The sequence below is a fragment of the Salvelinus sp. IW2-2015 genome, linkage group LG35 (genome assembly GCF_002910315.2).
Source record: "Salvelinus sp. IW2-2015 linkage group LG35, ASM291031v2, whole genome shotgun sequence".
Classification (NCBI taxonomy): Eukaryota; Metazoa; Chordata; class Actinopteri; order Salmoniformes; family Salmonidae; genus Salvelinus; species Salvelinus sp. IW2-2015.
This window is the reverse complement of record NC_036874.1, coordinates 7,851,932-7,878,835: the sequence shown is the minus strand read 5'-3', so window position 1 is coordinate 7,878,835 and position 26,904 is coordinate 7,851,932. Positions and strand designations below refer to the sequence as shown.

Here is a 26,904-nt window from a genome sequence, read left to right as displayed (position 1 = left end):
ACCGCCCCGTAGCACTCACTTCCGTCATCATGAAGTGCTTTGAGAGACTAGTCAAGGACCATATCACCTCCACCCTACCGGACACCTAGACCCACTCCAATTTGCTTACCGACCCAATAGGTCCTCAGACGACGCAATCGCACACACTGCACACTGCCTAACCCATTGACTGAACGCAGAGAAATACTATGTGAGAATGCTGTTCATCGACTACAGCTCAGCATTTAACACTATAGTACCCTCCAAACTCGTCATCAAGCTCGAGACCTGGGTCTCGACCCCGCCCTGTGCAACTGGGTCCTGGACTTCCTGACGGGCTGCCCCCAGGGGGTGAGGGTAGGTAAACAATCTCCACCCCGCTGATCTCACACTGGGCCCACAAGGGTGCGTTCTGAGTCTCTCCTGTACTCCTGTCACCCACGACTGCGTGGCCATGCACGCCTCCAACTCAATCATCAAGTTTGCGGATGACACTACAGTGGTAGCTTGATTACCAACAACGACGAGACGGCCTACAGGGAGGAGTTGAGGCCCTCGGAGTGTGGTGTCAGGAAAATAACCTCACACTCAACGTCAACAAAACAAAGGAGATGATTGTGGACTTCAGGAAACAGCAGAGAGAGCACCCCCTATCCACAGCGAGGGTCAGTAGTGGAGAAGGTGGAAAGTTTTAAGTTCCTCGGTGTACACATCAGGAAAACGAATTGGTCCACCCACACAGACAGCGTTGTGAAGAAGGCGCAGCAGGCGCCTCTCAACCTCAGGAGGCTGAAGAAATTCGGCTGTCACCAAAAGCACTCACAAACTTCTACAGATGCACAATCGAGAGCATCCTGTCGGGCTGTATTCCGCCTGGTACGGCAACTGCTCCGCCCACAACCGTAAGGCTCTCCAGAGGGTAGTGAGTCTGCAGAACGCATCACCGGGGGCAAACTATCTCCCTCCAGGACACCTACACCACCGATGTCACAGGAAGGCCATAAAGATATCAAGGACAACAACCACCCAACCACTGCCTGTTCACCCCGCTATCTCCAGAAGCGAGGTCATACAGGTGCATCAAAGCAGGACCGAGAGACTGAAAAACAGCTTCTATCTCAAGGCCATCAGACTGTTAAACAGCCACCACTAACATTTAGCGGCGCTGCCAACTAACTGACTCAACTTCAGCCACTTTAATAATGGGATTGATGGAAATTATTGTAAAAATGTACCACTAGCCACTTTAAACAATGCCACTTCATATATGTTTAATACCCTACATCTCATTCATAATTATATTATATACTGTTACTATATCATCTACTGCATTCTTGCCATTTTATGTACATGTATCACTACCACTTAAAACTATGCCACTTTATGTTTACATACCCTACATTACTCATCTCATATGTATAGACTGTACTCTATACCATCTACTGCATCTTGCCTATGCCGTTCTGTACCATCACTCATTCATATATCTTTATGTACATATTCTTTATCCCTTTACACTTGTGTGTATAAGGTAGTAGTTGTGGAATTGTTAGGTTAGATTACTTGTTGGTTATTACTGCATTGTCGGAACTAGAAGCACAAGCATTTCAGGAGGCTGAGGTTGAATACTCACCATACTCACCAAGATCCAAAATATATGGATTGGTTGTAAATTTCAAAGCTTCTACTGTGGAATTGCTGTAAATTCTGTTACATGGTATAGGAGGGGTCTTATGGATCTTGGTGAGTATAAATAAACTTGCTGTATATATAGTTGTTTATGATTACTTTGTTGCTGTTACAGAACAACACAATGATGTCAGATTACTTATTATTATAGTACCAGACCAGCTTAGTCAAGTTGGAGATCACATCCCATGACTCAGTCACGGGATTGGTCATGTGATCAGAGCAGAGGATCCTGGGAGGTGATCTGCTTCCAGTTTTGTGGTGGGCTCAATAGTATGCCCAGAAACAGGAAACAGATGTGGCCTCCTCTCCAACAGCTCTGTCAGGTCTCACTGAATATTGCACGTAAATTCAAGTAAATAGAAAATAAAATCTGTTTAATGTAACGGTACAAGGATTTTGGACAGAACAGAAAGCTCTCTAGTAACACAATGACCATACCATTTAAGGAACTGTATGTGAGAGTGGGGTAAGTCATGCCAAAGGGTTAGCTGATCCACACCTTGTTGCTAGGATACCATACACAAAATGAATCATGTAAGCAAATATTTGGGAATAGGTAATCTTTTCATGGAATCTGTGAAAGAAGAAACCACATGGAAAAATTGGTAGGTCCCCCAAAAATATTTTCACAAAGTCATATTGATGTATTGTGTTATAGGTTTCATGATGCTTGTATCTAAACCAAAGTAGATTATTTTAAGACATTTTTATACATCAGTTGGGGTCTCTATAAGCTACAATATGAGGTCCTAAACATGGCATGAAAGCTCATACTCAGCTGTGTATGCTACTATAATCAAAATGGTCGCTTTGGGGTAAATTGCACCATTTGTTTTATGCATAATACACATAGTATTGTCATGCATTATGATGCATTTGTATTGTTACAGAGCAGAAAATCATATCCCATGTATACAAACGTAAAACAAGCAAGGGTCTAGCCCTTTGAATTTCTTGAGAGAGCAGCCAAGGAAGTGAGAGAAAGGAAGAAGTCCATTCGAGCAGCAGCAAGGGATGAACAAATAGACCAAATTACACTTAAGAGGTACATAGGCAAAAAAGAAAATGAACATGTACCTGTGCAAAAGAGAAGCTATGATAGAGTAGCAGAGGCACACAAGGTTTTGTCTGACATGAGTCTGAGCTTGCTGAACAAATCAAGAATCTTGCAGACCAGTTTCATGGGCTTAGTAGCCTCAGATGCAGACAACTTGCCTACGAATTTCCACATTGAAACAACATCCCTGTCCCAGACATTTCCTGCCCCCTTTTGAAGACACCTCGCATTTGTGTGATTAGTCAAGTTCAAATTCTGAAAAATTCCTTCCTCAGTTCTGTTTGTATTTGTATTTATTATGGATCCCCATTACCTGCTGCCTTGACAGCAGGTACTCTTCCTGGGGTCCAGCAAAATTAAGGCTGTTATATAAAATTTTTAAACATTACAATACATTCACAACAGATTTCACAACACATTAAGTGTGTGCCCTCGGGCCACTACTCTATTACCACATATCTACAACCCAAAATCCATCTGTACGTGTGTGTATAGTGCGTATGTTATTGTGTGTGTGTATGCATGTGTCTGTGCCTGTGTTTGTGTCTCTTCACAGTCCCCGCTCTTCCATAAGGTGTATTTTTTATCTGTTTTGAAAATCTGATTCTATTGCTTGCATCAATTACTTGATGTGGAATAGAATTCCATGTATCATGGCTCTATGTGGTACTGTGCGCCTCCCATAGTCTGTTCTGGACTTGTGGACTGTGAAGAGACCTCTGGTGGCGTGTTTTGTGGAGTATGCATGGGTGTCCGAGCTGTGTGCCAGTAGTTCAAACAGACAACTCGGTGCATTCAACATGTCAATACCTCTCACATATGCAAGTATTGATGAAGTCAATCTCTCCTCCACTTTGAGCCAGGAGAGATTGACATCCAAGTTATTAATGTTAGCTGTCTATGTACATCTAAGGGCCAGCCTTGCTGCCCTGTTCTGAGCTGATTGCAATTTTCCCAAGTCCCTCTTTGTGGCACCTGACCACACAACTGAACAGTAGTCCAGGTGCGACAAAACTAGGACCTGTAGGACCAGCCTTGTTGAAAGTGTTGTTAAGGCAGAGCAGCACTTTATTATGGACAGACTTCTCCCCATCTTAGCTACTATTGACTGTATCAATATGTTTTGACCATGACAGTTTACAATCCATGGTTACTCCACACAGTTTAGTCACCTCAACTTGTTTAATTTCCACATTATTCATTGCAAGATTTAGTTGAGGTTTAGCGTTTAGTGAATGATTTGTCCCAAATACAATGCTTTTAGTTTTAGAAATATTTAGGATTAACTTATTCCTTGCCTCCCTTTCTGAAACTAACTGCAGCTCTTTGTTAAGTAATGCAGTCATTTCAGTCGCTGTAGTAGCTGACGTGTATAGTGTTGAGTAATCTGCATACATAGACACACTGGCTTTACTCAAAGCCAGTAGCATGTCGTTAGTAAAGGTTGAAAAAAGTAAGTGGCCTAGACAGCTGCCCTGAGGAATTCCTGATTCTACCTGGATAATGTTGGAGAGGCTGCCACGAGTGTGCAAAGCTGTCATCAAGACAAAGGGTGGGTACTTTGAAGAATCTCAAATATAAAATATATTTTGATTTGTTTAACACTTTTTTGGTTACTTCATGATTCCATATGTGTTAGTTCATAGTTTTGATGTATTCACTATTATTCTACAATGTAGAAAATAGTAAAAAGAAAGAGAAACCCTTGAATGAGTAGGTGTGTTCAAACTGAGTAGGTGTGACTGGTACTGTATATGTGTATATATGTAGATATCTTTGTTAGAAAGAATACTATATTTCTCACATCTAATTTGTTTGCCAGGTAATTTCTATATAAACTGGGCAGGTCTTCGTTCAAAATGAACTCTCCATTGGAATTCCAGGTAATTCAAGTATTGACGCTGTCACATAAACATGGTAAATCAGAAAAGACCTAGTAAAACACCAACGCCCCCCACTCCACAAACACACCAACATGCACATGCATGTACACACACACACGCCAACATATAATCATCCCCACATCACCATGACATGTTCTCGGTCTGAGAGGGGAACTGCTGGTTGATCAATGGAGACAGTCCAGGTCTCATTATCTAGAGTGGCTGGCACAATCAAACAGTGCCTGAAAGAGTCATTATCCCTGTTTGGGATAGGGGGCAGCGTTTTCACTTTTGCATGAAATGCGTGCCCAGAGTAAACTATCTGCTACTCTGTCCCAGATGCGAATATATGCATATTATTAGTAGCATTGGATAAAAAACACTCTGAAGTTTCCAAAACTGTTTGAATGACGTCTGTGAGTATAACAGAACTCATATGGCAGGCGAAAACCTGAGAAAAATCCAACCAGGAAGTGGGAAATCTGAGGTTTGTAGTTTTTCAAAGCTTGGCCTACCGAATACACAGTGTCTATGGGGTTAAGTTGCACTTCCTAAGGCTTCCACTAGATGTCAACTGTCTTTAGAAACTTGTTTCAAGCTTCTGCTATAAAGGAGGGGGAATGGAAGCTGAATGAGTCAGTGGTCTGGCAGAGTGTCTCAGGCTCGTGACGTGTGCTCCCGACAGAGTTAGCTCTCGTTCCAGTGCTTTGCTACAGACGATGGAATTCTCCGGTTGGAACATTATTGTTGATTTATGTTAAAAACATCCTAAAGATTGATTCCATACATCGTTTGATATGTTTCTACGACCTGTAACGGAACTTTTCGAGTTTTTGTCTGGACCTAGTGCTCATGAAGATGGATTACTGGGCTGAACACGCTAACAACTAGTGGCTATTTGGACATAAATTATGGACTTTATGGAATTTTATGGAACAAATCAGTCATTTATTGTCGAACTGGGATTCCTGGGAGTGCATTCTGATGAAGATCATCAAAGGTAAGTGAATATTTATCATGTTATTTCTAACTTCTGTTGACTCCAACATGGTGGAAATTTCTTTGGCTGGATTTGGCTGGATTGATCTCTGAGTGCCTTACTCAGATTATGCTTTTTCCGCAAAGTTTTTTTGAAATCTGACACAGCGGTTGCATTAAGGAGAAGTCTATCTTTAATTTTGTGAATAACACTTGTATCTTTTATCGATGTTTATTATGAGTATTTCTGGGATTTCTGTGGCTATCTGCAAGATCACCGGATGTTTTTCAATCAAAACATTACTGCACGTAACGCGCCAATGTAAACTGAGATTTTTGGATATAAATATGCACATTATCGAACAAAACATACATGTATTGTGTAACATGATGTCCTATGAGTGTCATCTGATGAAGATCATCAAAGGTTAGTGATTAATTTTATCTATATTTCTGCTTTTTGTGACTCCTATCTTTGGCTGGAAAATGGCTGTGTGTTTTTTTTACTTGGCTCTGAACTAACATAATCATATGTTGTGCTTTCGCTGTAAAGCCTTTTTGAAATCGTACACGATGGGTAGATTAACAAGATGTTTATCTTTCATTTGCTGTATTGGACTTGTTAATGTGTGAAAGTTACATATTTCAAAAAAATATTTTTGAATTTCCCGCGCTGCGTTTTCAGCGGAATGTTGTCGAGGGGTTCCGCTAGCGCAACGCCTGCGCTAGAAAGGTTAAAGGAGCTTAAGTCTCATTCTGCTGGCCAGTGAGCTCCGGAGGGCCAAGGGCATATGCTCCAGATGCCCCAGTCTATGCCAGAGATCAGACAGATTACAAATGGTCATTGACGAGTGCCAGGCTAGCTCCCTTGCACATGAATGACTCTCATACTCGAGCCTCCACATGGCTTGACCTTGAACATCACACTTCTACTTTTGAAACAGAGAGAACTAAACATCTTTATTTTGTTATCTAGTGTTTTATGTTGAAATAATGATAATGTCTTATCAAAAATGGTAACTAGATTTGGTGGATAAGACCAAGAAGCATGTTCTTGAGATGCAAAAATATTAGGAAATGTAGTGAGGTGCTTACTGGCGGCAGAGAAGTCAGGCACAGGAGAGCGAAAACTGATTTACAACGGTGTCGTTTAACTTTTAGGATAGGGGGCAGCATTTTCACGTTTGGATGAAAAGCATACCCAAATTCAACTGCCAGCTACTCATCCCCAGAAGATAAGATATGCATATTGTTAGTAGATTTGGATAGAAAACACTCTGAAGTTTCTAAAACTGTTTGAATCATGTCTGTGAGTATAACATAACTTATTTAGCAGGCGAAACCCCGAGAACAAACCATTCAGAATTTTATTTTTTGAGGTCACTCTCTTTTCAATGAGTTTTCATTGGGAAACCAGATTTCTAATTGACTTGCTTGCAGTTCCTACCGCTGGCAACAGTCTAGAGAAATTGGTTGAGGTTATTCCTTTGTGTATTGAAGAAGTATGGCCATTTTGAACGAGAGTCACTCGAAGTGTCCTGTTTGTTAGAAGCGCATGAACAGAAAGCATGCTACAGTTTGTTTTAATCCTGTATTGAACACAGATCATCCCGTCTTCAATTTTATCGAATATTTACGTTAAAAAATACCTAAAGTTGTATTACAAAAGTAGTTTGAAATGTTTTGGCAAAGTTTACAGGTAACTTTTGAGATATTTTGTAGTCATATTTCACGAGTTGGAACCAGTGTTTTTCTGGATGAAACGCGCCAAATAAATGGACATTTTGGATATATATCGACGGAATTAATCGAACAAAAGGACCATTTGTGATGTTTATGGGACATATTGGAGTGCCAACAACAGAAGCTCATTAATTATATTTTTATTTATGCGTTTTGTGTCGCGCCTGCAGGGTTGAAATATGCTTATCTCTCTTTGTTTACAATGGTGCTATCCTCAGATAATAGCATCGTATGCTTTCGCCGAGAAGCCTATTTGAATTCTGACATGTTGGCTGGATTCACAACCAGTGTAGCTTTAATTTGGTAACTTTCATGTGTGATTTAATGAAAGTTAGATTTTTATAGTAATTTTCATAGTAATTCACTTGAATTTGGCGCTCTGCATTTTCTCTGGCTTTTTGCCAAATGAGACAGTAGCGTCCCGCCTAAACTCTGATTTTTGGATACAAATATGAACTTTACCGAACAAAACATACATGTATTGTGTAACATGAAGTCCTATGAGTGTCATTTGATGAGGATCATCAAAGGTTAGTGATTCATTTTATCTCTATTTCTGCTTTTTGTTACTCCTCTCTTTGTCTGGAAAAATGGCTGTGCTTTTCTGTGGCTATGTACTGACCGAACATAATCGTTTGGTGTGCTTTCGCTGTAAATCCTTTTTGAAATCAGACATGTTGGCTGGATTCACAACATATGTAGCTTTAATTTGGTGTCTTTCATGTGTGATTTCATGAAAATTTGATTTTTATAGTAATATATTTGAATTTGGCACTCTGCATTTTTACTGGCTTTTGGCCAAGTGGGAAGATAGCGTCCCACATATCCTAGAGAAGTTAATATCCATAAACCCCCGTCAACAGAATAATACAATAAATGGGTCAAACAAAACCCGGTATACCAGCATACCGTGCACAAGCACTACAAGAAACAATTACGGACAAGGACATGGGGGGGAACAGAGCGTTAAATACACAACTGGAAATTGATGGAATTGGAACCAGGTGTGATGGAAGACAAGACAAAACCAATGGAAAATGAAAAGTGGATCAGCGATGGCTAGAAGGTCGGTGACTTCGACCACCGAACGCCGCCCGAACAAGGAGAGGGACCAACTTTGGCGGAAGTCGTGACAGGAAATCCACTCAAAGATGAACTCATTCAGCACAGGAAGAATAGTTTGGGTTGAATAGGGCCCCATTTTACATGAAAAAGTGTGAGTAATCAACATGCAGTTTAGTGTTATCATTGTTGAGTGTATGTCACGAGATGCATTCTTTTTTAAGGGGTGATTTAAGCATGTAGAGTCATGTCTGACTGCATGTACCTAAACATCATGAGACAGTCTTCATATATACACAGTCCTGACACATTGGCTCAGGACCATAGGGGGTTGACTAACACAGGGAAGTACCCACTCCAAAAACAGAGCAATCGTGATCATATTCAGAAGGGGGGACCATAGCATAGAATTGTTGGGATTTACCACAGACAGTATTTAATATTCTATATAGAGAGGCCACCTTGAAACTTTCGTATGTATTATACTTAACTATGATTTGAGTCACATGGAAAAATTCAACTTTGTTTCAGCTATCCAAAGTGAAGGTCCAAATTTATCCAAATGGCATATCCCCCCCACCACCAGACAACACCACCCCACTCACCACATACCCTCAATTTTACCTCTGATTTACAGCATGCCTAGAATTATTTTGCATTACTCCATTAAGTAATTTACAACGTAGGCTCATTCTGAAATAAGAAATATTATACACATATTTAGTTGTTTGATATACAATCATTAATTTTCTTTTTTTTTCTCTTGAATCTTCTAAATATACAGTAAGAGGATACTGCTTGCCTACATCTTTTAATTCAAATAATCGTCATACGCTTGTTATAAACATATGCGATTGAGATAAATGTTTGCAATGAATAAAGGACTATTGCAATGTTAAATATTGACTTTGAAGTTAGAGACGCTCCTGAAATCTGACACCTGACATCATCTGGCTGGCTCCTTTAGATGAGCGATTCCAGATGTAATTCCCCTTTACTGAAACTTTTCCCCCTCCTAAACTCCGAGCTCCCGTCGCACTTCCTCAAACTCCAGACTATATAACTACTCACACAGCGACCTACTTCATCGCAGGGAAACAACTGGTCAAAGGAATTCATCCGACACCTTCTCTCCAAATCTACAACCAAGGTAGAATTTGCCAACTCCCCATTTTTTCTATTTCTTAAATCGGCAAACTTTTGATGTTGCCTTTATGCCTACATTATTTTTTACACTGTCATTTTGTAGAACTATGTTCATTAGAACTTTCAGTTTCACTTGGGATTTTATGTTTCCATAAAACAATTTACCACATCGAAGGAGTTAATTAAAAATAACATTGGTAATCACTGCGTTTTGACAAATAGTAGGATTCGTTTGTTTTATAGCGAAAACATTGCAGAGCAGTGATGTGATTATAAGTGTACTTACTATATATGCTGTTTGCAACAAATGCACTTTGGTCATGGTGTAGCCAAACAGTTATCATATAAATGAAACTGTTCATCGAGTTAATTATGAAACCTTTATAGCCTACATTAATTTATAGCACCATGAAACAATGGGAATATTAGACATTGAGTAAACCATTAGTTGCTAGCATTATTACTGTGCAGCAAAGGTTTATACAGTAACATGAAGTTCCCTATGAATGATCTGAGGAATTTCCCATAGAACATAGAGGTACTGTCTTTTGTTATGTTACCACTTAATAATGAGGCGGAGCCAGAAAAATATGAATTGAAACTCAATGTACTTCAGCTCTCTTATGTATGTTATGTTGTCAGTATGAAAGTCAACATCCATTTCTGTATTTGTACTGTAATTAGTGTCCATCTTTGGTATTGCCTAGACCAGCCTTTCTTAAAGTATGGGTCGTGACCCGAAGTGGGTCGCTGACCTGTTAATGGTGGATCGCGACGTGTCAGAGTAAATTTATAATTATTTCATTAATTACTGGAATTGATTTGGCCAAGTGCATCTGCGTGTGCTTCGCGGTGTACTGGGTATTTTTTTCTGCAGTTTTCTTGAAGATCACTGGGTATTTTTTTCTGCAGTTTTCTTGAAGATCACTCCGCGACACACACGATGCAGCGCTGTCGTTCAGCTGCAGATTATGCGCTGTCAGCCACTGTCTTGTTATTCCCACTCGCCATCATTCACCGCTATCATCGAATGGAGTCATGCTAGCAAGAAGTTCTGACTGAGCTCAGTTGTCATGAAACGCACATACAGCGATGAGTTTCTCTCTCTTTCATACAAACTTATAACGAGGAGCGCCCACAATGTGTTTTGTGTGTGGAAGTGCTTAGTAATGAGTCTCTCATAACGAACAAATTAATAAAACGACACGTCCTGACCAAACATCCACAGCATGATGGTAAACCCAGGGAGTTCTTTCAGAACAGGGCAGAATGCTTCAGGAAACAGTGCTTCGACAGTGGAAAAGTAAGTCAGCTAGCATGGCATTGTTGTCATTTTATAACAGGTGATGATAAGCAGACATAAGGGAGTACTAACTAACTCTCATAGTAGTAGATGTGAATTTCTCTTTCAAACAATCCCCTGGACTTGTACACAGCTAATAGCTAACATTCACCAAAGCAAGCTAGCTACTGATAGTGCAACCCTAGTAACAGTACAGATGAAGATGAAAAATTATCAGGCCTACTGTACATCTTACTGTAGAAATTATTGTTGGAAACTAGTCTAGGTTGGAACTGTTGCTGTTAAAATACAATAATAATTTGTATTCTTAACTGGAATAAACGGATTGAAACGAGATGCTTTTTGAGGCAAACACACTCACAGTTCTGGGTTGTTCATCTACAACAGGAAGCAGTCTCCTGCCTGACTGAGAAAGCAGTAGATGTTCTGGTCCAGTTTGGCACCACATACCTATGCGAGTCAGGGTCCTCAACTGTGACATACTTAAAAATCAAGTACAGAAACAGTTTCAAGGCTGAGCATGACCTCAGTGTTACACTGTCAAGACATGCTCTCATTAGGACTGTGTGTGTGTGTGTGTTTTCTGGTCTACATCTGTGTGATGTGATCAATCAGTTTATTCCAGTTGAGAATAAAAAATATTTATTGTATTTTAACAGCAACAGTTCCAATCCAGACTTTCTTTCAACAATGATTTCTACAGTAAGATGTACAGTAGGCCTGATCATTTTTCATCTGTACTGTTGCTTAGGGTTGCACTCTCAAAAACTGAGCCTGTGTGTGTGTTCTGTTATTCATCTGTGATGTGATCAATCAGTTTATTCCAGTTAGAATTCAAATTATTTATTGTATTTTAGCAGCAACAGTTCCAACCTAGACAGATATGTAAGAGTGTTTTTAATGGAGGAAAATAAACATCAATATATATTTATATGGATATTTAATTCCATTGTTATTTGTTTTTGTCTATATTGCGTTTGTTTTAGGCATAATTGCAATGAAATGTACCAATATTTATGTATAGTTGCATATTTTCCTAAGCTTGGGTACCAGGAAAACACAGAATTTCTCATTTGGGTCCCAGGCTGAAAAAGTTTAAGAACCCCTGGTCTAGACTCTTAGGTGCTGCCGCAATATGTAAATGTAGAAATATAATGCAATGATCTAATTTTCTTTATCAATGTAATATGTATTATACATCAATGACTAAAGCAGCCCTTTTGTCTTTTCCCAGAATGCTGCTGTGTGGTTGTGTACTGTTGCTCTTGGGCTCAGTCCTAGCCCATCCCCTGAATGAGATGTCACTGGACGCACAGTGGGACTCCTGGAAGACCACCCACCTGAGAGAGTACAACGGCCTGGTGAGTGTCTGTCTTTCTGGCTGCCTGGCTAACTACTCACATTTATGCAGTGCTTTTTGTTTAAATTCTGCCCATTCCTCCTCCTAAAGTTAGCAATTACAGAACGATTACCTCAACCTTGGATAGCAAATATTTATGATGTTTCTTATTTGCTTTGATGGTGAAAAATGCTTTTGAATATCAAAACTATTCATCATTATGCAATTTGTTACAATATAGTGTTTCACTTATACGTATAAGAACAATGTTATCTTTAAGTCAATAGTTTACAAACTATTGTGGAAAACTTCTGTATGTGTTGTTCGCACTTGAAATGTTTTGTTATGATACCTGGCAAGCAAGAAAAGCAGGAAACATGAGAACCAATCCTCCGTTCAGAATTTCAACTTCCTTGTTTTTACAGTAAAGAGTTATCAGCCAAGCTGTTAGGAACACAAGTATTTCAGTGCTATAAGATAACTTGACCTTATAAGACTATGTTTGGGCCTCACTGCTTCAGGATGTGTGTGTCCCACAATTTGCGGTCAGCACATTCCTCAGCAGTCAGCAGAAAACACAGAACAGCACTTTTTCCCCTACTACATCCAGCTTTGAAGCATCATTCCTCACACACTGTAATGAGTGATCGAAGGCTCTGTAAAGAGTTGACAATAAATATTTTCCTAACTACCTTTCACCTCCACCATTTTGTGTCTATATGAACCAGTTCAGTTGCACTGTGGAGACTGTGAGCACAGGGACCAAAGAACACATGAAAGGCCAGCTGTATGATTGACAGTCGTGTTTTGTTGATGTTTTCATGGAAGGGGGAGGAGGTGATCCGTAGAACCATCTGGGAGAAGAACATGCGTCTGATCGAAGCCCACAATGAGGAGGCCGCTCTGGGCATTCACTCGTACGAGCTGGGCATGAACCACCTGGGAGACATGGTGAGTTAGTGAGCCACATCCTCTATGGGCGTTTTTTGTTGTTGTTGCATACATGGAGAAAAAGCACACCAAAAAGGGAGGGTCTGAAAAGGGTCTAAGTAACTCCATGTGGAAACATACTTCTGGAATGATATGTCAGCGGGAAACTATTTTGTGTTTGCTGTCCTCGGTTATACTTTCTAATCAGTGTCTCCCTACTGTCCACGACTTATCATTTTGGGTAAGTGTTTCAAATAGGAGAATGTCCCACAGGTTTTATTTATGGTTTTATTTCACAAACAAGATCAAGCACAGGACAGAGTAGTGACTTTTATCTGATGCAGACAGAGCACAGTCATCTGTGTTTTTACTCATGCAATGGCCTACTGATTAAAAGGGAGGGTGTTAGGTTAGTGACCATTAAATCTACCCCTAGCTGTGACATGCATGTCAGGTTGGGTCATGAGTGATGACTGTGTTAGCGGGAGACTTGAACTCCTTGAACGGGCTATAGATTAAAATGGTAGGGAAAAGCAACCTGATATATAGCTGCTTGGCTTTTACTGCTTGGCTTCTATGCCACTCATTAATGCTTTGTCCATTTATTATCCATCGGAGTACCCAGAGATCCGTTCATCTGAATGTCAGTTTAACTTCTATATTGAGATACGCTGTAAATAAAATAAGGATGTATAGTACTTCCAGTTTTACAGAGACTAGCAGTAACCTAACATGTTTCAGCACTCGTACTCGTGTCAGGGCATGGTGGGTTTAGAATTATGTCAAATGTGTCTGTTTAAAAAAATATATATATGTATTTCATGATCTCCAATGGGATTAATAAGCCATTGATCTATCTATGTGATAACTGCTGGACTATAAACATGGAAACACATATCCCTACTTATAGTGGGTAAATGGGTCATAGTCTATTGCTATGCATGCATAATTCCCTCATCCTCATTCCTCTCCTCTCCCCAGACATCAGAGGAGATAGTTGCGAAGCTTACTGGCCTTCAGGTGCCCATGAACAGGAACCGTAGCAACACCTGGATCCCTGGCAACAATGTGGTGAAGCTCCCCAGGTCCATCGACTACCGCAAGAAGGGCATGGTGACCCCAGTCAAGAACCAGGTTAGAGGATGCGAACAACAAAGAGCTGTCACTCAAGTCCAGTGTTTCCCCTAGATGTATTTCTTATTTCCTAGATTTGTTGCACCAAAATGTTCAATCAAGCTTAATTGAGGCCAAAATAATGGTTTTAGGTCGAGAGCAACAGTCTAGGCGGGGTGCCATCTGAAAATGTTTAGGGGAAACACTGGGTTATAAGGAACTGATTTCATATTCCTCTTTGCTTTCAGTCAGTTAAGTCAGGCCTCTTTGTTTTCTTGAGGTAGAAAATGATCACAGTTACAGTACAGTCACGTAACCTGTCTAGAACAATAAAAACCCATGGTTTGTCTAATTGACTTAGACAAGTAAAGAATGTGTTTGATCATGAAAGGTAATTACTCATTATGATCTAATTGGACACTAAGGCATTATTTATTATTTATGTAAACATGGAATTTAGTTAAGTGGTACATTAAGTACCCAGGCTGAAATGTGGAGTACATCTTTGCTACCAGGGAACACTAGGAGATTAGCCCTAGATTTATACCATTCATCTAATGAACATTAGGTCACTTTACATGAGCACTAATAGTCTGTGGTATCACCAAAGAGCTGTCAGGTTCAGGGGGGATGTGATAGATAGTGAGGCGTAAGTGCAGTATGTCTACCCTCTAGTGGTGAATAAGATAACTACAGAAGTTCTGAGGCCAGACGAAAAGGGCCTTTGACTCTCTGTCAAAGTGTACCACCTTATGGACAAATTGGAGAAGGCAGCTCTGACAGCTCTGTAAATGTTTTATGTCCTCTCTTTCTCAGCTCTCCTGTGGCTCCTGCTGGGCCTTCAGCTCTGCTGGGGCCCTGGAGGGCCAGCTGGCAAAGACCACAGGCAAACTGATAGACCTCAGCCCCCAGAACCTGGTGGACTGTGTCACTGAGAACAATGGCTGTGGTGGAGGCTACATGACCAACGCCTTCGAATACGTTGAGGAAAACGGAGGCATCGACACAGAGGAGGCTTACCCTTACCTTGGCCAGGTAGGGGCATGGTTTCGCTGACATTGAAACAGAATGTGACTGTCGTTTTAGTTGTTCGCCAAACAGCTGTTTTAGTTTGTTGAAATTACATTTTCAGTCAGCGTTTTCTTACAACACGTCAGGTGAGTTGGAATGTGCTGGATGACATTTGCAGTTTCTGATTGAGCTATCACATCACATGCTCTTTAACCAAAACAAGCTAATAATCACATGCGGTTAACCAAAAAGTGCTAAAATGTATTTTTTGGGCCAATTCCGGGAAGTGGTGACGTCCATGGTCTTATGTATTCTCCAATGGCCTAACTACAAACAACACAAATACTCGGCTCACTTCCATATTTTTTTGTAATTTGCTTGCATGTAAAAAACATAACACTCATGCAATTCTTTCTTTACCACTTCTGTAGTTGTCCACATTTTCCTATGATATATAGAACACACCACTACCAAGGTGATATGAAAGTAATTTGTCATTTGCTAGCAATGTACAGTAGTAACATAGCACCAAGACCAGCTATAGTGTAAAGTCAGTAGGCCTGATCACCAACAACAATGAGACAGCCTACAGGGAGGATGTAGGTATTCTTACGGCGTGGTGCCATTTAAACAACCTCTCCCTCAACGTTAGCAAAACAAAGGAGCTGATTGTGGACTTCAAGAGAAACCAGGCTGGACACGCCACCATCCCCATCAACAGGGCCACCGTGGCGACGGTCATCTCAGAGAACCTGAAATGGTCTAACCACACGAACACCGTAGTGAAGAAAGCAGCGACTCTTCAACCTCAGGATACTGAAGAACTTCACAGTGTTCTACAGAAGCACCATCGAGAGCATACTGTCGGGCTGCATCACAGCATGGTACGGCAACTCCACCACCCCGGACCACAAGGCTGTTCAGAGGGTGATACGTGCAGCCAAACACACCATTGGGTGCACATTGCCTGCCCTACAGGACACCTACAACACCAGGTGTCTCAGGAAGGCCAAGAAGATCAGGGACCCCAGCCATCCAAGCCACGCCCTATTCTCCCCGCTTCAATCACTCAGACGCGGACAGTACAGAAGCATCATGGCAAAAACTGAAAGACTGGCCAATAGCATCAGGCTGCTGAATAGCCACCACTACTAGTCAGCTACCTGCTCCCTCACCCCTGTTACTCCCCCCATGGAGATCCCCCCACACCCTCAACTCTCACTTACCTTACCTGCTACTCCCCCCATGGACATCCCCCCCACATCCTCAACTCTCACTTACCTTACCTGCTACTCCCCCATGGAGATCCCCCCCACACCTCAACCTCTCACTTACCTTACCTGCTACTCCCCTATGACATTCTTTCTCCTGCTGCTCCCACCCTAACGGATTTTACTCTGCCCCACCACCAACGACATTCATCACTTGCAGTTGTTAATATGTATATTATAATTTTGGGTTTTCATTTCACCAATGATCATGATGCTGCTCCACTGTGTCATTCTACCCCCCCCCCCCAACAGTCTTTACACTGCCTCCACCCCCAATGAGCTATTTATTTCATAACTGCCACGGTTGTTATTATGTAATTAGTGCTTTCTAATGTTTTTATAACCATTTTCATTATTTTTATTTCACTAGTCCTGCATGATGAGACTCAACAGCCTAAGATTTTCACTTTACCTTGCAACCACACCTGCAACCCTGTACATGTGACTATTAAACAATCAGAATCTGAATCATAAATAACAATCCATGTCTACTCTGTCTACAGGATGAGCAGTGTGCCTACAACCGTCTGGCGTGGGGCTCAGTGTCGCGGGTTAAGGAGATCCCTGAGGGAGACGAGCAGGCACTGACCAAGGCTGAGGCCAAAGTGGGGCCGGTGGCTGTGGGCATCGATGCCACCCTCTCCAGCTTCCAGTAACCAGAGAGGTGAGTGACATCTGCCTCCAACCATGGATAGAATAATCACAATTGTAGTGGTTTAACACACGACACATGCCAGTAGACTTCTAAAGCGCTTCTCTTAAAGCTTGTTGAAGCTCATTCCTTTACATTGTCATTTACTCAGGTGTGTACTACGATCCCAACTGCAACAAGGATGACATCAACCACGCCGTGCTTGCAGTGGGCTATGGACAAACTGCCAAGGGTGAGAAATTCTGGATCGTCAGAAACAGGTGGGTCACAATGCACTGGGCTTATTCAATGGCATCAGGTAACGTTTCACATGTTGACTTGAAATTTATTTTTTCTAAATCACGTCTTCTCTCTCCCCCCTCTCTAACAGCTGGAGCGAGAGCTGGGGCAAACAGGGCTACATCATGATGGCACGTAACCGTGGGAATGCGTGTGGCATTGCCAACCTGGCCAGTTACCCCATCATGTGAACACCAAGCGGCAGAGGGCACCATGGAGGCAGGGAAGCCAAACCACATATCAATGACTACACCCAATACAGAAAATAACACTATSTTTCTGGAATAGCACATTCATATAGTCTGGAGGTTTGGGTATCCCAGAGTTTTTTTGCAACCTACTCAAGTCTTAGTGTTATATCTTCAAACTGCCAGACTCAATTGTAGTCTGATCTACAGTGGAACAACTYTGATTGTGATGAGGAATGTGTGTAGTGCACAGCATTTACATAGGTTGTATTCAGTGTGTCAGGTCAGGTAACATTGCTGTGCAATGGGAGTTTTGTCTCACTTTCCTGTCAATACAAAAATGGCTTAAACTTAGTAAATGTAAGTGTATGTTGATCAAGATTGCTCCTGGTGGGTTTTTTGATGATGTTGACTTTTATTTTATTGTTCAGCACTTTTACACCAAATTCTGATGATTGAATTGTAACATTGTTTTCTATTAAATGGAATAAAAGTTGATTCATTTGAAATGTGAGTGTGTGTGCCTGTAAATTCCCCCATTGAAGGGAAGAGAAGTGAAAGAAAGAAAGAAAGAAAGACAAACTGAAAAAGGAAGATTAAGGTTCCTGAGGTTTTTAGCTATATTAAGTATCTCAAATCAAATACCACTCAGTGTACCCTTTTGCAGTGCTGTATGTATACATACACAACAATATGAAATAATCATACATGTATTTGTGTTGACTGTTAAATCTGATGATGATGAATACAGTATAGATTAGAAGCCTTCTTGAGGTCTTGAGATAGAGAGACAATGACAATAAACAGGTGAAAATGTCACATACCAGTTTCATACCAGTAACACCTCTTCCTGCCTCAGACTCACCCRCTCAAACAACAGACTTCCTGTGATCTAGTCTTAAAATCAGATGAAAGCTCCTGAATAGTTATTGTAGCGTTGATTAAATGTAATGTTTATAAATACACTGATTGCAATGTTTAAAAAAGAGATTGGCAGACTGTTAAGAGCAATGGGCCAGTAACCAAAAGGTTGCTGGTTTGAATCCCTAAGCCAACTAGGTGAAACATCTGTAGATGTGCCCTCAAGCAAGTCACTTAACCCTAATTGTTTATATATTTTAACAAATATTTAAGAACAGTGGGCTGGCTACTAGTCAGTATGATATCTGCCTATATATTTTTATATTTTCCCCCTATCCTTCATAGAAGTCATATACATTCTAATTAAGGGGTCTATAGCATTGTTTTTAAATGCAATGAGAAATAGTATTTTAGCATGGTCAACATAGACATTTATAGATGACACAAAAGAAATGGTCAATGAGGAAGTTCTACCACATGACTTTCACAAATAAATATCAAGCAAGAAAACAGATCCCACTGAAATCAATTGACGCGCCTTGCTCCCTCTGAAGTCATCATCAGGTGCAACCGAGTTTTACAAGGTAAAACGTTTCTCTGTTTTCAGAGCCAGATAGGCTATTTCAAGTTCATAATGTAATTAGCTAGACTCGTTTAATTAGGAATGTTGTTTTAACTTGACCTTATTTAAGCATTTTCATAAAGCATTCGTTTTACTTTCGTTTTTAATATGTCAGTGCAACATTATTTGCTTATAACCATTCATGTATTTATGTTTTCTTCCTTCTGTGAAATTGTCGAATTCCTCTTTTCATTACAACCTTTTTTGTAACTTGGACAACATCAACATTAATGAGTTGTACAGTTTCATAAACTAGATGATTTCTACTGATAGCCTAGTGGCAAACCTACTGAGATACTTATTTAACTAAATAATAAGCCTACCCAACGACACAATTTGCTTAATTTTTATGAAATGATATAATTTGACCAGTTTTTGGGCTTTCTTTTTCGCAGTAGAGATGGGTTAACAACACCGGTACGTCCGATAGCCTAATCTTGAACACCGAAGCTTCCTATTGAATTTTTCATTTTTCATTTTTCTATATGCAACGTTTTTGTAGAATCTGAGTGATGGAGTTATTTATTTGATCAGCGTTAAAGACTCTTGATCAACAGTTTGTTTGCGCAACAGTTTCAATACCCGTTGATGGTTGGTCTTGTGACAAGCTGACTCATTGTGTATAGGCTACAGTAGTTCCTGTCGCAGTAAACTTATTTGCGCAACTTAAACTTAATTGAGTCACACACTATTACTTCCTTATTTGGATACACAATGAAACAGTACAATATAATTGCCTCCTGGTTGAATAATACTTGTCTATTTTCTGTGCAGGCATGATGTTGTGGAACTTGCTGCTCGCTGTACTATGTGGCACAGCAGTTGCCCTGTTTGACCCAATGCTGGAACAGCACTGGCAGATGTGGAAGAAGACACATGGCAAGAACTACCAGACTGAGGTGAGATGAACCAGCATCGTTACAATATGTTTTGGCTAGGATAAGGCCAAGCTGCTACAATAGTGGCATTTAGACAGGTTCTGTTTGCTGTATAGGTTGAAAGTACCACGACCTTTCCCACATACATTTAAAACATTATTTTTTTTACCTTTATTTAACTTGTCAAGTCAGTTAAGAGCAAATATTTATTTTCAATGACAGCCCAGGAACAGTGGGTTAACTGCCTTGGTCAGGGGCAGAATGACAGATTTTTACCTTGTCAGCTCGGGGATTCCATCTAGCAACCTTTCGGTTACTAGTCCAACGCTCTAACCACTAGGCTACCTGCCACCCCATTTCTTACATCTAACTAGCTAGCACTGAATGCATTGTGATTTAACCTGTGTGGTTTACATATTTGAAAGTGTATTGTTTTACAAGTCATTGACTGAGATTGTTCTACCCCTGTGTGTGTGGATACTGTGTAGATTGAGGAGCTGGGCCGAAGGGAGGTCTGGGAGAGGAATCTTCAGCTGATCAGCCTCCACAACCTGGAGGCGTCCATGGACATGCACACCTATGACCTGGGCATGAATCACATGGGGGACATGGTGAGGGCCTCAGGTCACTGACAATGCCAAGGGCCAGTTTGGAACTCTGATATCTGAAATTGTAGGTAAATGTAGTACCTACCTTGGCCTGAATCCATAAATGTTTGATAGTGCGTGTATGGAATATGATTCCAAAAAAGGCATGCTTTCAGTAAGTATTGCAGTCAGACCTGGTTTACATGAAGGAAGAGTCAAACATTTAGATTTTGACCTACATGACTATTTATTTTGTTGAGTTCCTTTGTCATTTTTTTCCGGTGTTCGATTTTCTTGGTCAATAGGTGTTGAAATGTTGCTAAACTGGTTTCCTGAAGACAAGACATTGCGTGCATTCATTCCTAATCTTAGTGATTAATGAGCATGACTGCAAATATACTTCCTTATTCCTCTAGTATGTATAACAAGTGGATGTACCCTTTCATGAGTACGCATCTGATTTGTTTTCTGTAAATACGCAAGTAAAAGTATCATCACATTGCACTATGTGCCTTTAAATGTATTTGTTATCCTGTTTCAACGTGCATCTTCCTCTAGTTGATGTAGCCTTGAGTTCATGGGATGGATTTATTATGCTGATTACAGTAAGTGCTCTTTAAATGCTCAGTGTTGCCTCTCTTGTCAACCATTTTCAGACCCAGGAAGAGATTGCCCAGTCTTTTGCCTCATTGCGTGTTCCTGCTGACCTCAAGAGGGAGCCCTCTGCATTTGTAGGATCCTCCGCTGCCCCCATACCTGATACCTTTGACTGGAGAGAGAAGGGCTACGTCACTGAAGTCAAAATGCAGGTAATGAGGAACAGCTGCGGTTTGTGCGAACAGATGCGGTCAGTGCGGTTTGTGTCTGCTCCTTTATGTACTGACATGTATGTGTAACTGATAGATGCACACACACACACACTGCATGTTAATGTTTTTAAATATACAGTACCAGTCAAAAGTTTGGACACACCTACTCATTCAAGGTTTTCTTTATTTTTACTATTTTCTCATTTGTAAAATAGTATTGAAGACATCAAAACTATGAAATAACACATATCTAATCATGTAGTAACCAAAAAAGTGTTACTTTTTAGATTCTTCAAGGTAGCCACCCTTTGCCTTGATGACAGCTTTCCACACTCTTGGCATTCTATCAACCAGCTTCACCTGGAATGCTTTTCCAACAGTCTTGAAGGAGTTCCCACATTTGCTGAGCACTTGTTGGCTGCTTTTCCTTCAATGCAGTCCAATTCATCCCAAACCTCAATTGGGTTGAGGTTGGGTGATTGTGGAGGTCAGGTCATCTGATGCAGCACTCCATCACTCTACTTCTTGGTCAAATAGCCCTTATACAGCCTGGAGGTGTGTTGGGTCATTGTCCTGTTGAAAACAAATGATAGTCCCACTAAGCGCAAACCAGATGGGATGGCGTATCGCTGCAGAATGCTGTGGTAGCCATACTGGTTAAGTGTGCTTTGAATTCTAAATAAATCACTGACAGTGTCACAAAGACATGGCGTTTTGGAACCAAAAATATCAAATTTGGACTCATCAGACCAAAGGACAGATTTCCACTGGTCTAATGTCCATTGCTCGTGTTTCTTGGCCCAAGCAAGTCTCTTCTTCTTGTTGGTGTCGTTTAGTAGTGGTTTCTTTGCAGAAATTCGATTATGAAGGCCTGATTCACACAGTCTGTTGAGATGTGTCTCTTACTTGAACTCTGTGAAGCATTTATTTGGGCTGAAATTTCTGAGGCTGGTAACTAATACGCTTATCATCTGCAGCAGAGGTATCTCTGGGTCTTCCTTTCCTGTGGCGGTACTCATGAGAGCCAGTTTCATCACAGCGTTTGATGGTTTTTTCTGTATATCACTACTATTGTACCTTGTCACAACACAACTGATTGGCTCAAACGCATTAAGAAGGAAATAAATTCCACCTGCTAATTGAAATGCATTCCAGGTAACAACCTCATGAAGCTGGTTGAGAGAATGCCAAGAGTGTGCAAAGCTGTCATCAAGGCGAAGGGTGGCTACTTTGAAGAATCTCAAATATAAAATATATTTAGATTTGTTTAACACTTTTTGGGTTACTATATGATTCCATATGTGTTATTTCATAGTTTTGATGTCTTCACTATTATTCTACAATATAGAAAATAGTACAAATAAAGAAAAACCCTGGAATGAGGAGCTGTGTCCAAACTGGCAAATTGTAAAGTCTTTCGTCTGTGTTGAACAGTAGTAAGACTAGCTGTCGTCATTGGCGTCGGCTAATGGGGATCCTAATAAATATATCAAATAACATTTGTGTACATGTGTACTGTTGTATGTATATCATAAATTATATGTATTATCTTTTTTAACTACTGGTAAATATCCTTGGGATGAATTAAAGATGTTGTTACAGGATAATAACTGATATCAGGATGTCAGAGCTGTCTCTTTTCAGGTCTTACTTCCTCTGTTTGTTTACTGTAGGCCTCTTCCTTGTTCTCAGTTGTTGAATGAGTTCCTTTTTTGTGAGGTAGTCGTTGGCCTAAGTGCTAGGGTGTGCAAGTTTAAAACCCCTGAATGACAAGCACTGCACGTTTACATAACATGAACATTTCAGTTACACTTTATTGTTCCAGTAAAAGGTTTCTGTATTACATAGTAAAATAATTACTTTTGGGGTACTGTGAGAACTGAATCAAGCACCACTAGGCACTATTTGACACCAAGTTGTGAATTATATTGCACTTTTTCCTTTTAATTATATTGCACGTTTCAGCAAACATTGCTACCACATAATTTATTGTAGATTTAATAATAATGAAACAGTACTGTAAAATAAGGTATTACTAATAGGACGCTCAAATGAACTTTATCCAGGTATTAGATGGGGATTGCTTCTGTCTCGTCCATAGGGCTCCTGTGGATCCTGCTGGGCATTCAGCTCTGTCGGAGCCCTGGAGGGCCAGCTGATGAAGACCACAGGTAAACTGATAGACATCAGCTCCCAGAACCTGGTGGACTGCTCCTCCAAATACGGCAACAAGGGCTGCAATGGTGGCTTCATGAGCCAGGCCTTCCAGTATGTCATCGACAACCAGGGCATTGACTCTGACCAATCCTACCCCTACAAGGGAGTGGTGAGTATAAACTAGTATTAACAGTATTAATAGTGTGTAGCTGGGGTCAGCTGCCCTTGGTAAGTAGCTGCAGTAACTAGCTGGTTGTAGCTTATTTCCCACGCCACATTAGCCTTGTGCAGTAGTATCTGACCCCTTTGTTATCTTGTCTCCCCTGTTAGCAACAACAGTGTAGCTACAACCCTGCTCAGCGTGCTGCAAACTGTTCCAGGTACAGCTTTCTGCCTGAGGGGGATGAGGGGGTACTGAAAGAAGCTCTGGCCACCATCGGACCCATCTCTGTTGCCATTGACGCCACCCGACCTCGTTTTACCTTCTACCGCAGTGGTACGGAAAAACTTCATTTCAACTTCTTGGGTCATTTTTTTTACATTTTAAGGACAGTATGGTCTTGACATTGGTCATGTATATCTAAATCTGAAACAATGTGGCTTTTATTGTGTAATTGTCCACTTTATGGTCAACTGCTGGGCTTTGACTTGTGGAGAAATGCATATATATTGAGGATTGACTTGTCATTGTCCAACCCATGTATCATTGTAGGAGTTTACAATGATCCAACTTGCACAAAGAAGATAAACCATGCTGTCCTTGCTGTGGGGTACGGTACTTTGGACGGGCAGGATTACTGGCTGGTGAAGAACAGGTAAGGGGATTTAGAACTTCACTCAGCGTTTCCATCTTCAAAGCTCCATCTGCTCTTCTGTTGTTCTGTATCTAGATATTTAGTCAAACAGGGCTACTGTTCAGAGCTGAGATGAAAAGATCCTCCAAGTGGACTTAGTATCTAACTTGATTCCCCTTTTCAAACCTCCATCTGCTCCTTTGTTTTATTACAAAAAACAGGACCATGGTGAAGGGTAAAAAGGGAAGTGGAAAGAGAAAGTAAAACTCAAATTGGGCTTTAGACAAATTAACCTTGGTAGTTTGGGAGTTAATGCTATTGTTTATTGTGGAGTTATTCAACCGGGGGTCTGCGGCCCCTTAGCGGTACTGCAGGGGGTCCGCCAAAATAATCATTTTAATATCATTTCCCCCCCAATGTTTTTATGAATATCTCTAGCAACAACAGAATAAACAACATACCTACTGTAGAAAAGAGGAGAATATCTTATTTCTACACTGAACAAAAATAAAAACGAAACATGCAACAATTTAAAAGGTTTTACTGAGTTACAATTCATATAAGGAAATCAGTCAATTTAAATAAATTCCTTAGGCCCTGATCTATGAATTTCACATGACTAGGAATGCAGATATGCATCTGTTGGTCACAGATACCTTAAAAAAAGGTAGGGGCATGGAAACCAGTCTGTATCTGGTGTGACCACAATTTCTCTTGTATTTTTGTTCAATTTAATAATGTCAACTTTATCTCTTAACTCCTAATATTGACCAAATTACTCTGATTGGAGCCAATTACACTCACTGGAGTATCGAACATAGGCTTTGAAAAAGCTCCCGCGAATAGGCTACCAGTACGGCAAGTGCCGCTGGCTGATGGTTAGCTGACTAAACTCAACTCCACGGTGAAGGAGGTTTCTGATTAACACCACCAACGGAGTTGAGCAGAGAACAGGCTTTGGGGAATTTAAGCACTGACTACATCTATTTGCCCAAGGTCAATACTTCAAAAATTGTAATTATGAAACGCTTACCTTGTACCTAGCTATGTTTGTCCTCTGTAGTTGTGTGTCTTTCTTTGTTTGATGAAATCCATATTTTATTCTATAAATGTTAATCAAATACAACCACTGACTGTTTTCTCGAAGATGGCAACTTAGCGTGAATGTGCATGTGCCAGTTGAATCTCAGATGAAGTAGGCCTAGGTCTACAAATGCTCATTTCCAATCCAATTGCACAATCTAGGCCACATCATCGGGGATTCAATTGGCACATGCACATTCAAGCTGAGTTGCCATCTTCGAGAAACAGAAACGAGCAAACAGTCGGTGGTTGTATTTGATTAACATTCATTGAAAAAGGAAGTCCCACAACTACAGAGGACGAACATAGGTACAAGGTAAGCGTTTCATAATTTACTTATTTTTAAGTATTGACCTTGAGCGAATCGATGTAGTCGGAGCTGAATTTCACAAAGCCTGGTCTCTGCTCAACTCCGTTGGTGGAGTTTATCAGAAACTTCCTTTACCATGGAGTTGAGTTTAGTCAGCTAGCTGCTGGTAAACTTTCTTGACTTGGACATACATGGCTGGCTAACCTTTGTTTAACCAGCTAAATAGCTGCTCTTAGCGAAAATGTGTTTAGAGTTACCTTTCTAGCTAATAGGCAATGTTAGAGTTTACATTTCCTCTTACAATTCTAATCTGGGGAGGTCAAAATACTGAAAAACGATCTACCAAATCTATTCCATTATGATTCACCTGATGATAAGACAAGACAGGTGATTTATTTTGTTACTAACGTATGATGGGGTCCCTGGGTCGCCGGTTTGCCTGGGAGGGGGTCCCTGGGTCTCCGGTTTGCCTGGGAGGGGGTGCCTGGGTCGCCGGTTTGCCTGGGAGTGGGTTCCTGGGTCGCCGGTTTGCCTGGGAGGGGGTCCCTGGGTCGCCGGTTTGCCTGGGAGGGGGTGCCTTGGCAAGAAAAGCTAGACCCCTAGTTTATTGAGTATTGATGTTCATTGGAAATATGTTTCAATCTTCCTCACCCTCTGTCTAGCTGGAGCTTATCGTGGGGAGACCAGGGATATATACGGATGTCACGCAACAAGGACAACCAGTGTGGCATCGCCTTGTATGGGTGCTACCCTGTCATGTAACTCCTGCCAATCAAAGTGGCCTAACTGGAAAAGCTGAGCCCTTTTATTAATTTAATGTAATTCATTTTTACTTCCTCCATTGTTTTAGTGTTGTTTCTACCATTTCACTTTCTATCACTTTCTGTCTATATAGACAGTACTTCTTAAGAAGTGTTTTAACAAATCATGTATAAGTAAAATGTGATTATCTACATTATCACTGTAGCCAGCATCCAGGGGGTGTACTGTACATCAAGCTGCCTCACGCTACAGACACAGGAGATAGGCTCCTGCTCCTATGAGCTGTTCTGGCTCGCACACGCCAAGGGTCGTGCAAGGCTACATACTTACTTAAATCAAAGTATATTTTGTCATCAAATAAATATAACTTTTAAAGAACTGATTTGAATTGAATTAATACTTCTACCTCCAAACT

The 26,904-nt window shown here is 40.8% G+C and overlaps 2 protein-coding genes across 3 annotated transcripts; both read left to right on the top strand.

Annotated features, from left to right (window-relative positions):
- Positions 1-9,459: 9,459 nt before the first annotated feature.
- On the top strand, positions 9,460-18,124 carry ctsk (cathepsin K). 2 transcript variants are annotated; one of them, XM_070437294.1, is made up of 8 exons: positions 10,745-10,843; positions 12,078-12,204; positions 13,011-13,133; positions 14,094-14,246; positions 15,042-15,260; positions 17,011-17,161; positions 17,299-17,419; positions 17,530-18,124. In XM_070437294.1, exons 1-8 carry the CDS (start codon positions 10,770-10,772, stop codon positions 17,627-17,629), a joined length of 1,068 nt encoding a protein of 355 aa, XP_070293395.1. In that variant the 5' UTR covers positions 10,745-10,769; the 3' UTR covers positions 17,630-18,124. The 2 variants fall into 2 exon arrangements, with proteins under 2 accessions (XP_070293394.1, XP_070293395.1); XM_070437293.1 differs by lacking the exons at positions 10,745-10,843; positions 17,530-18,124 and adding an exon at positions 9,460-9,544 and having other exon boundaries at positions 17,011-17,412.
- An 839-nt stretch (positions 18,125-18,963) lies between these two features.
- Positions 18,964-26,867, top strand: LOC111958812 (cathepsin S). Its single transcript, XM_023980083.2, has 8 exons — positions 18,964-19,071; positions 19,884-20,008; positions 20,476-20,598; positions 21,231-21,383; positions 23,485-23,709; positions 23,871-24,036; positions 24,253-24,355; positions 26,390-26,867. The coding sequence occupies exons 2-8, from the start codon at positions 19,886-19,888 to the stop codon at positions 26,487-26,489; spliced, it is 993 nt and encodes a 330-aa protein (XP_023835851.1). The 5' UTR covers positions 18,964-19,071; positions 19,884-19,885; the 3' UTR covers positions 26,490-26,867.
- Positions 26,868-26,904: the final 37 nt, after the last annotated feature.

Excerpts from the sequence above, each read along its gene's own strand:
- ctsk (XM_070437294.1), top strand. The coding sequence starts at position 10,770 with ATGATGGTAAACCCAGGGAGTTCTTTCAGAACAGGGCAGAATGCTTCA. Across the intron at positions 12,205-13,010 it reads TGAGAGAGTACAACGGCCTG|GGGGAGGAGGTGATCCGTAG; the intron begins GTGAGTGTCTGT and ends TTTTCATGGAAG. Across the intron at positions 13,134-14,093 it reads TGAACCACCTGGGAGACATG|ACATCAGAGGAGATAGTTGC; the intron begins GTGAGTTAGTGA and ends TCCTCTCCCCAG.
- LOC111958812 (XM_023980083.2), top strand. The coding sequence starts at position 19,886 with ATGATGTTGTGGAACTTGCTGCTCGCTGTACTATGTGGCACAGCAGTT. Across the intron at positions 20,009-20,475 it reads GCAAGAACTACCAGACTGAG|ATTGAGGAGCTGGGCCGAAG; the intron begins GTGAGATGAACC and ends GATACTGTGTAG. Across the intron at positions 20,599-21,230 it reads TGAATCACATGGGGGACATG|ACCCAGGAAGAGATTGCCCA; the intron begins GTGAGGGCCTCA and ends AACCATTTTCAG.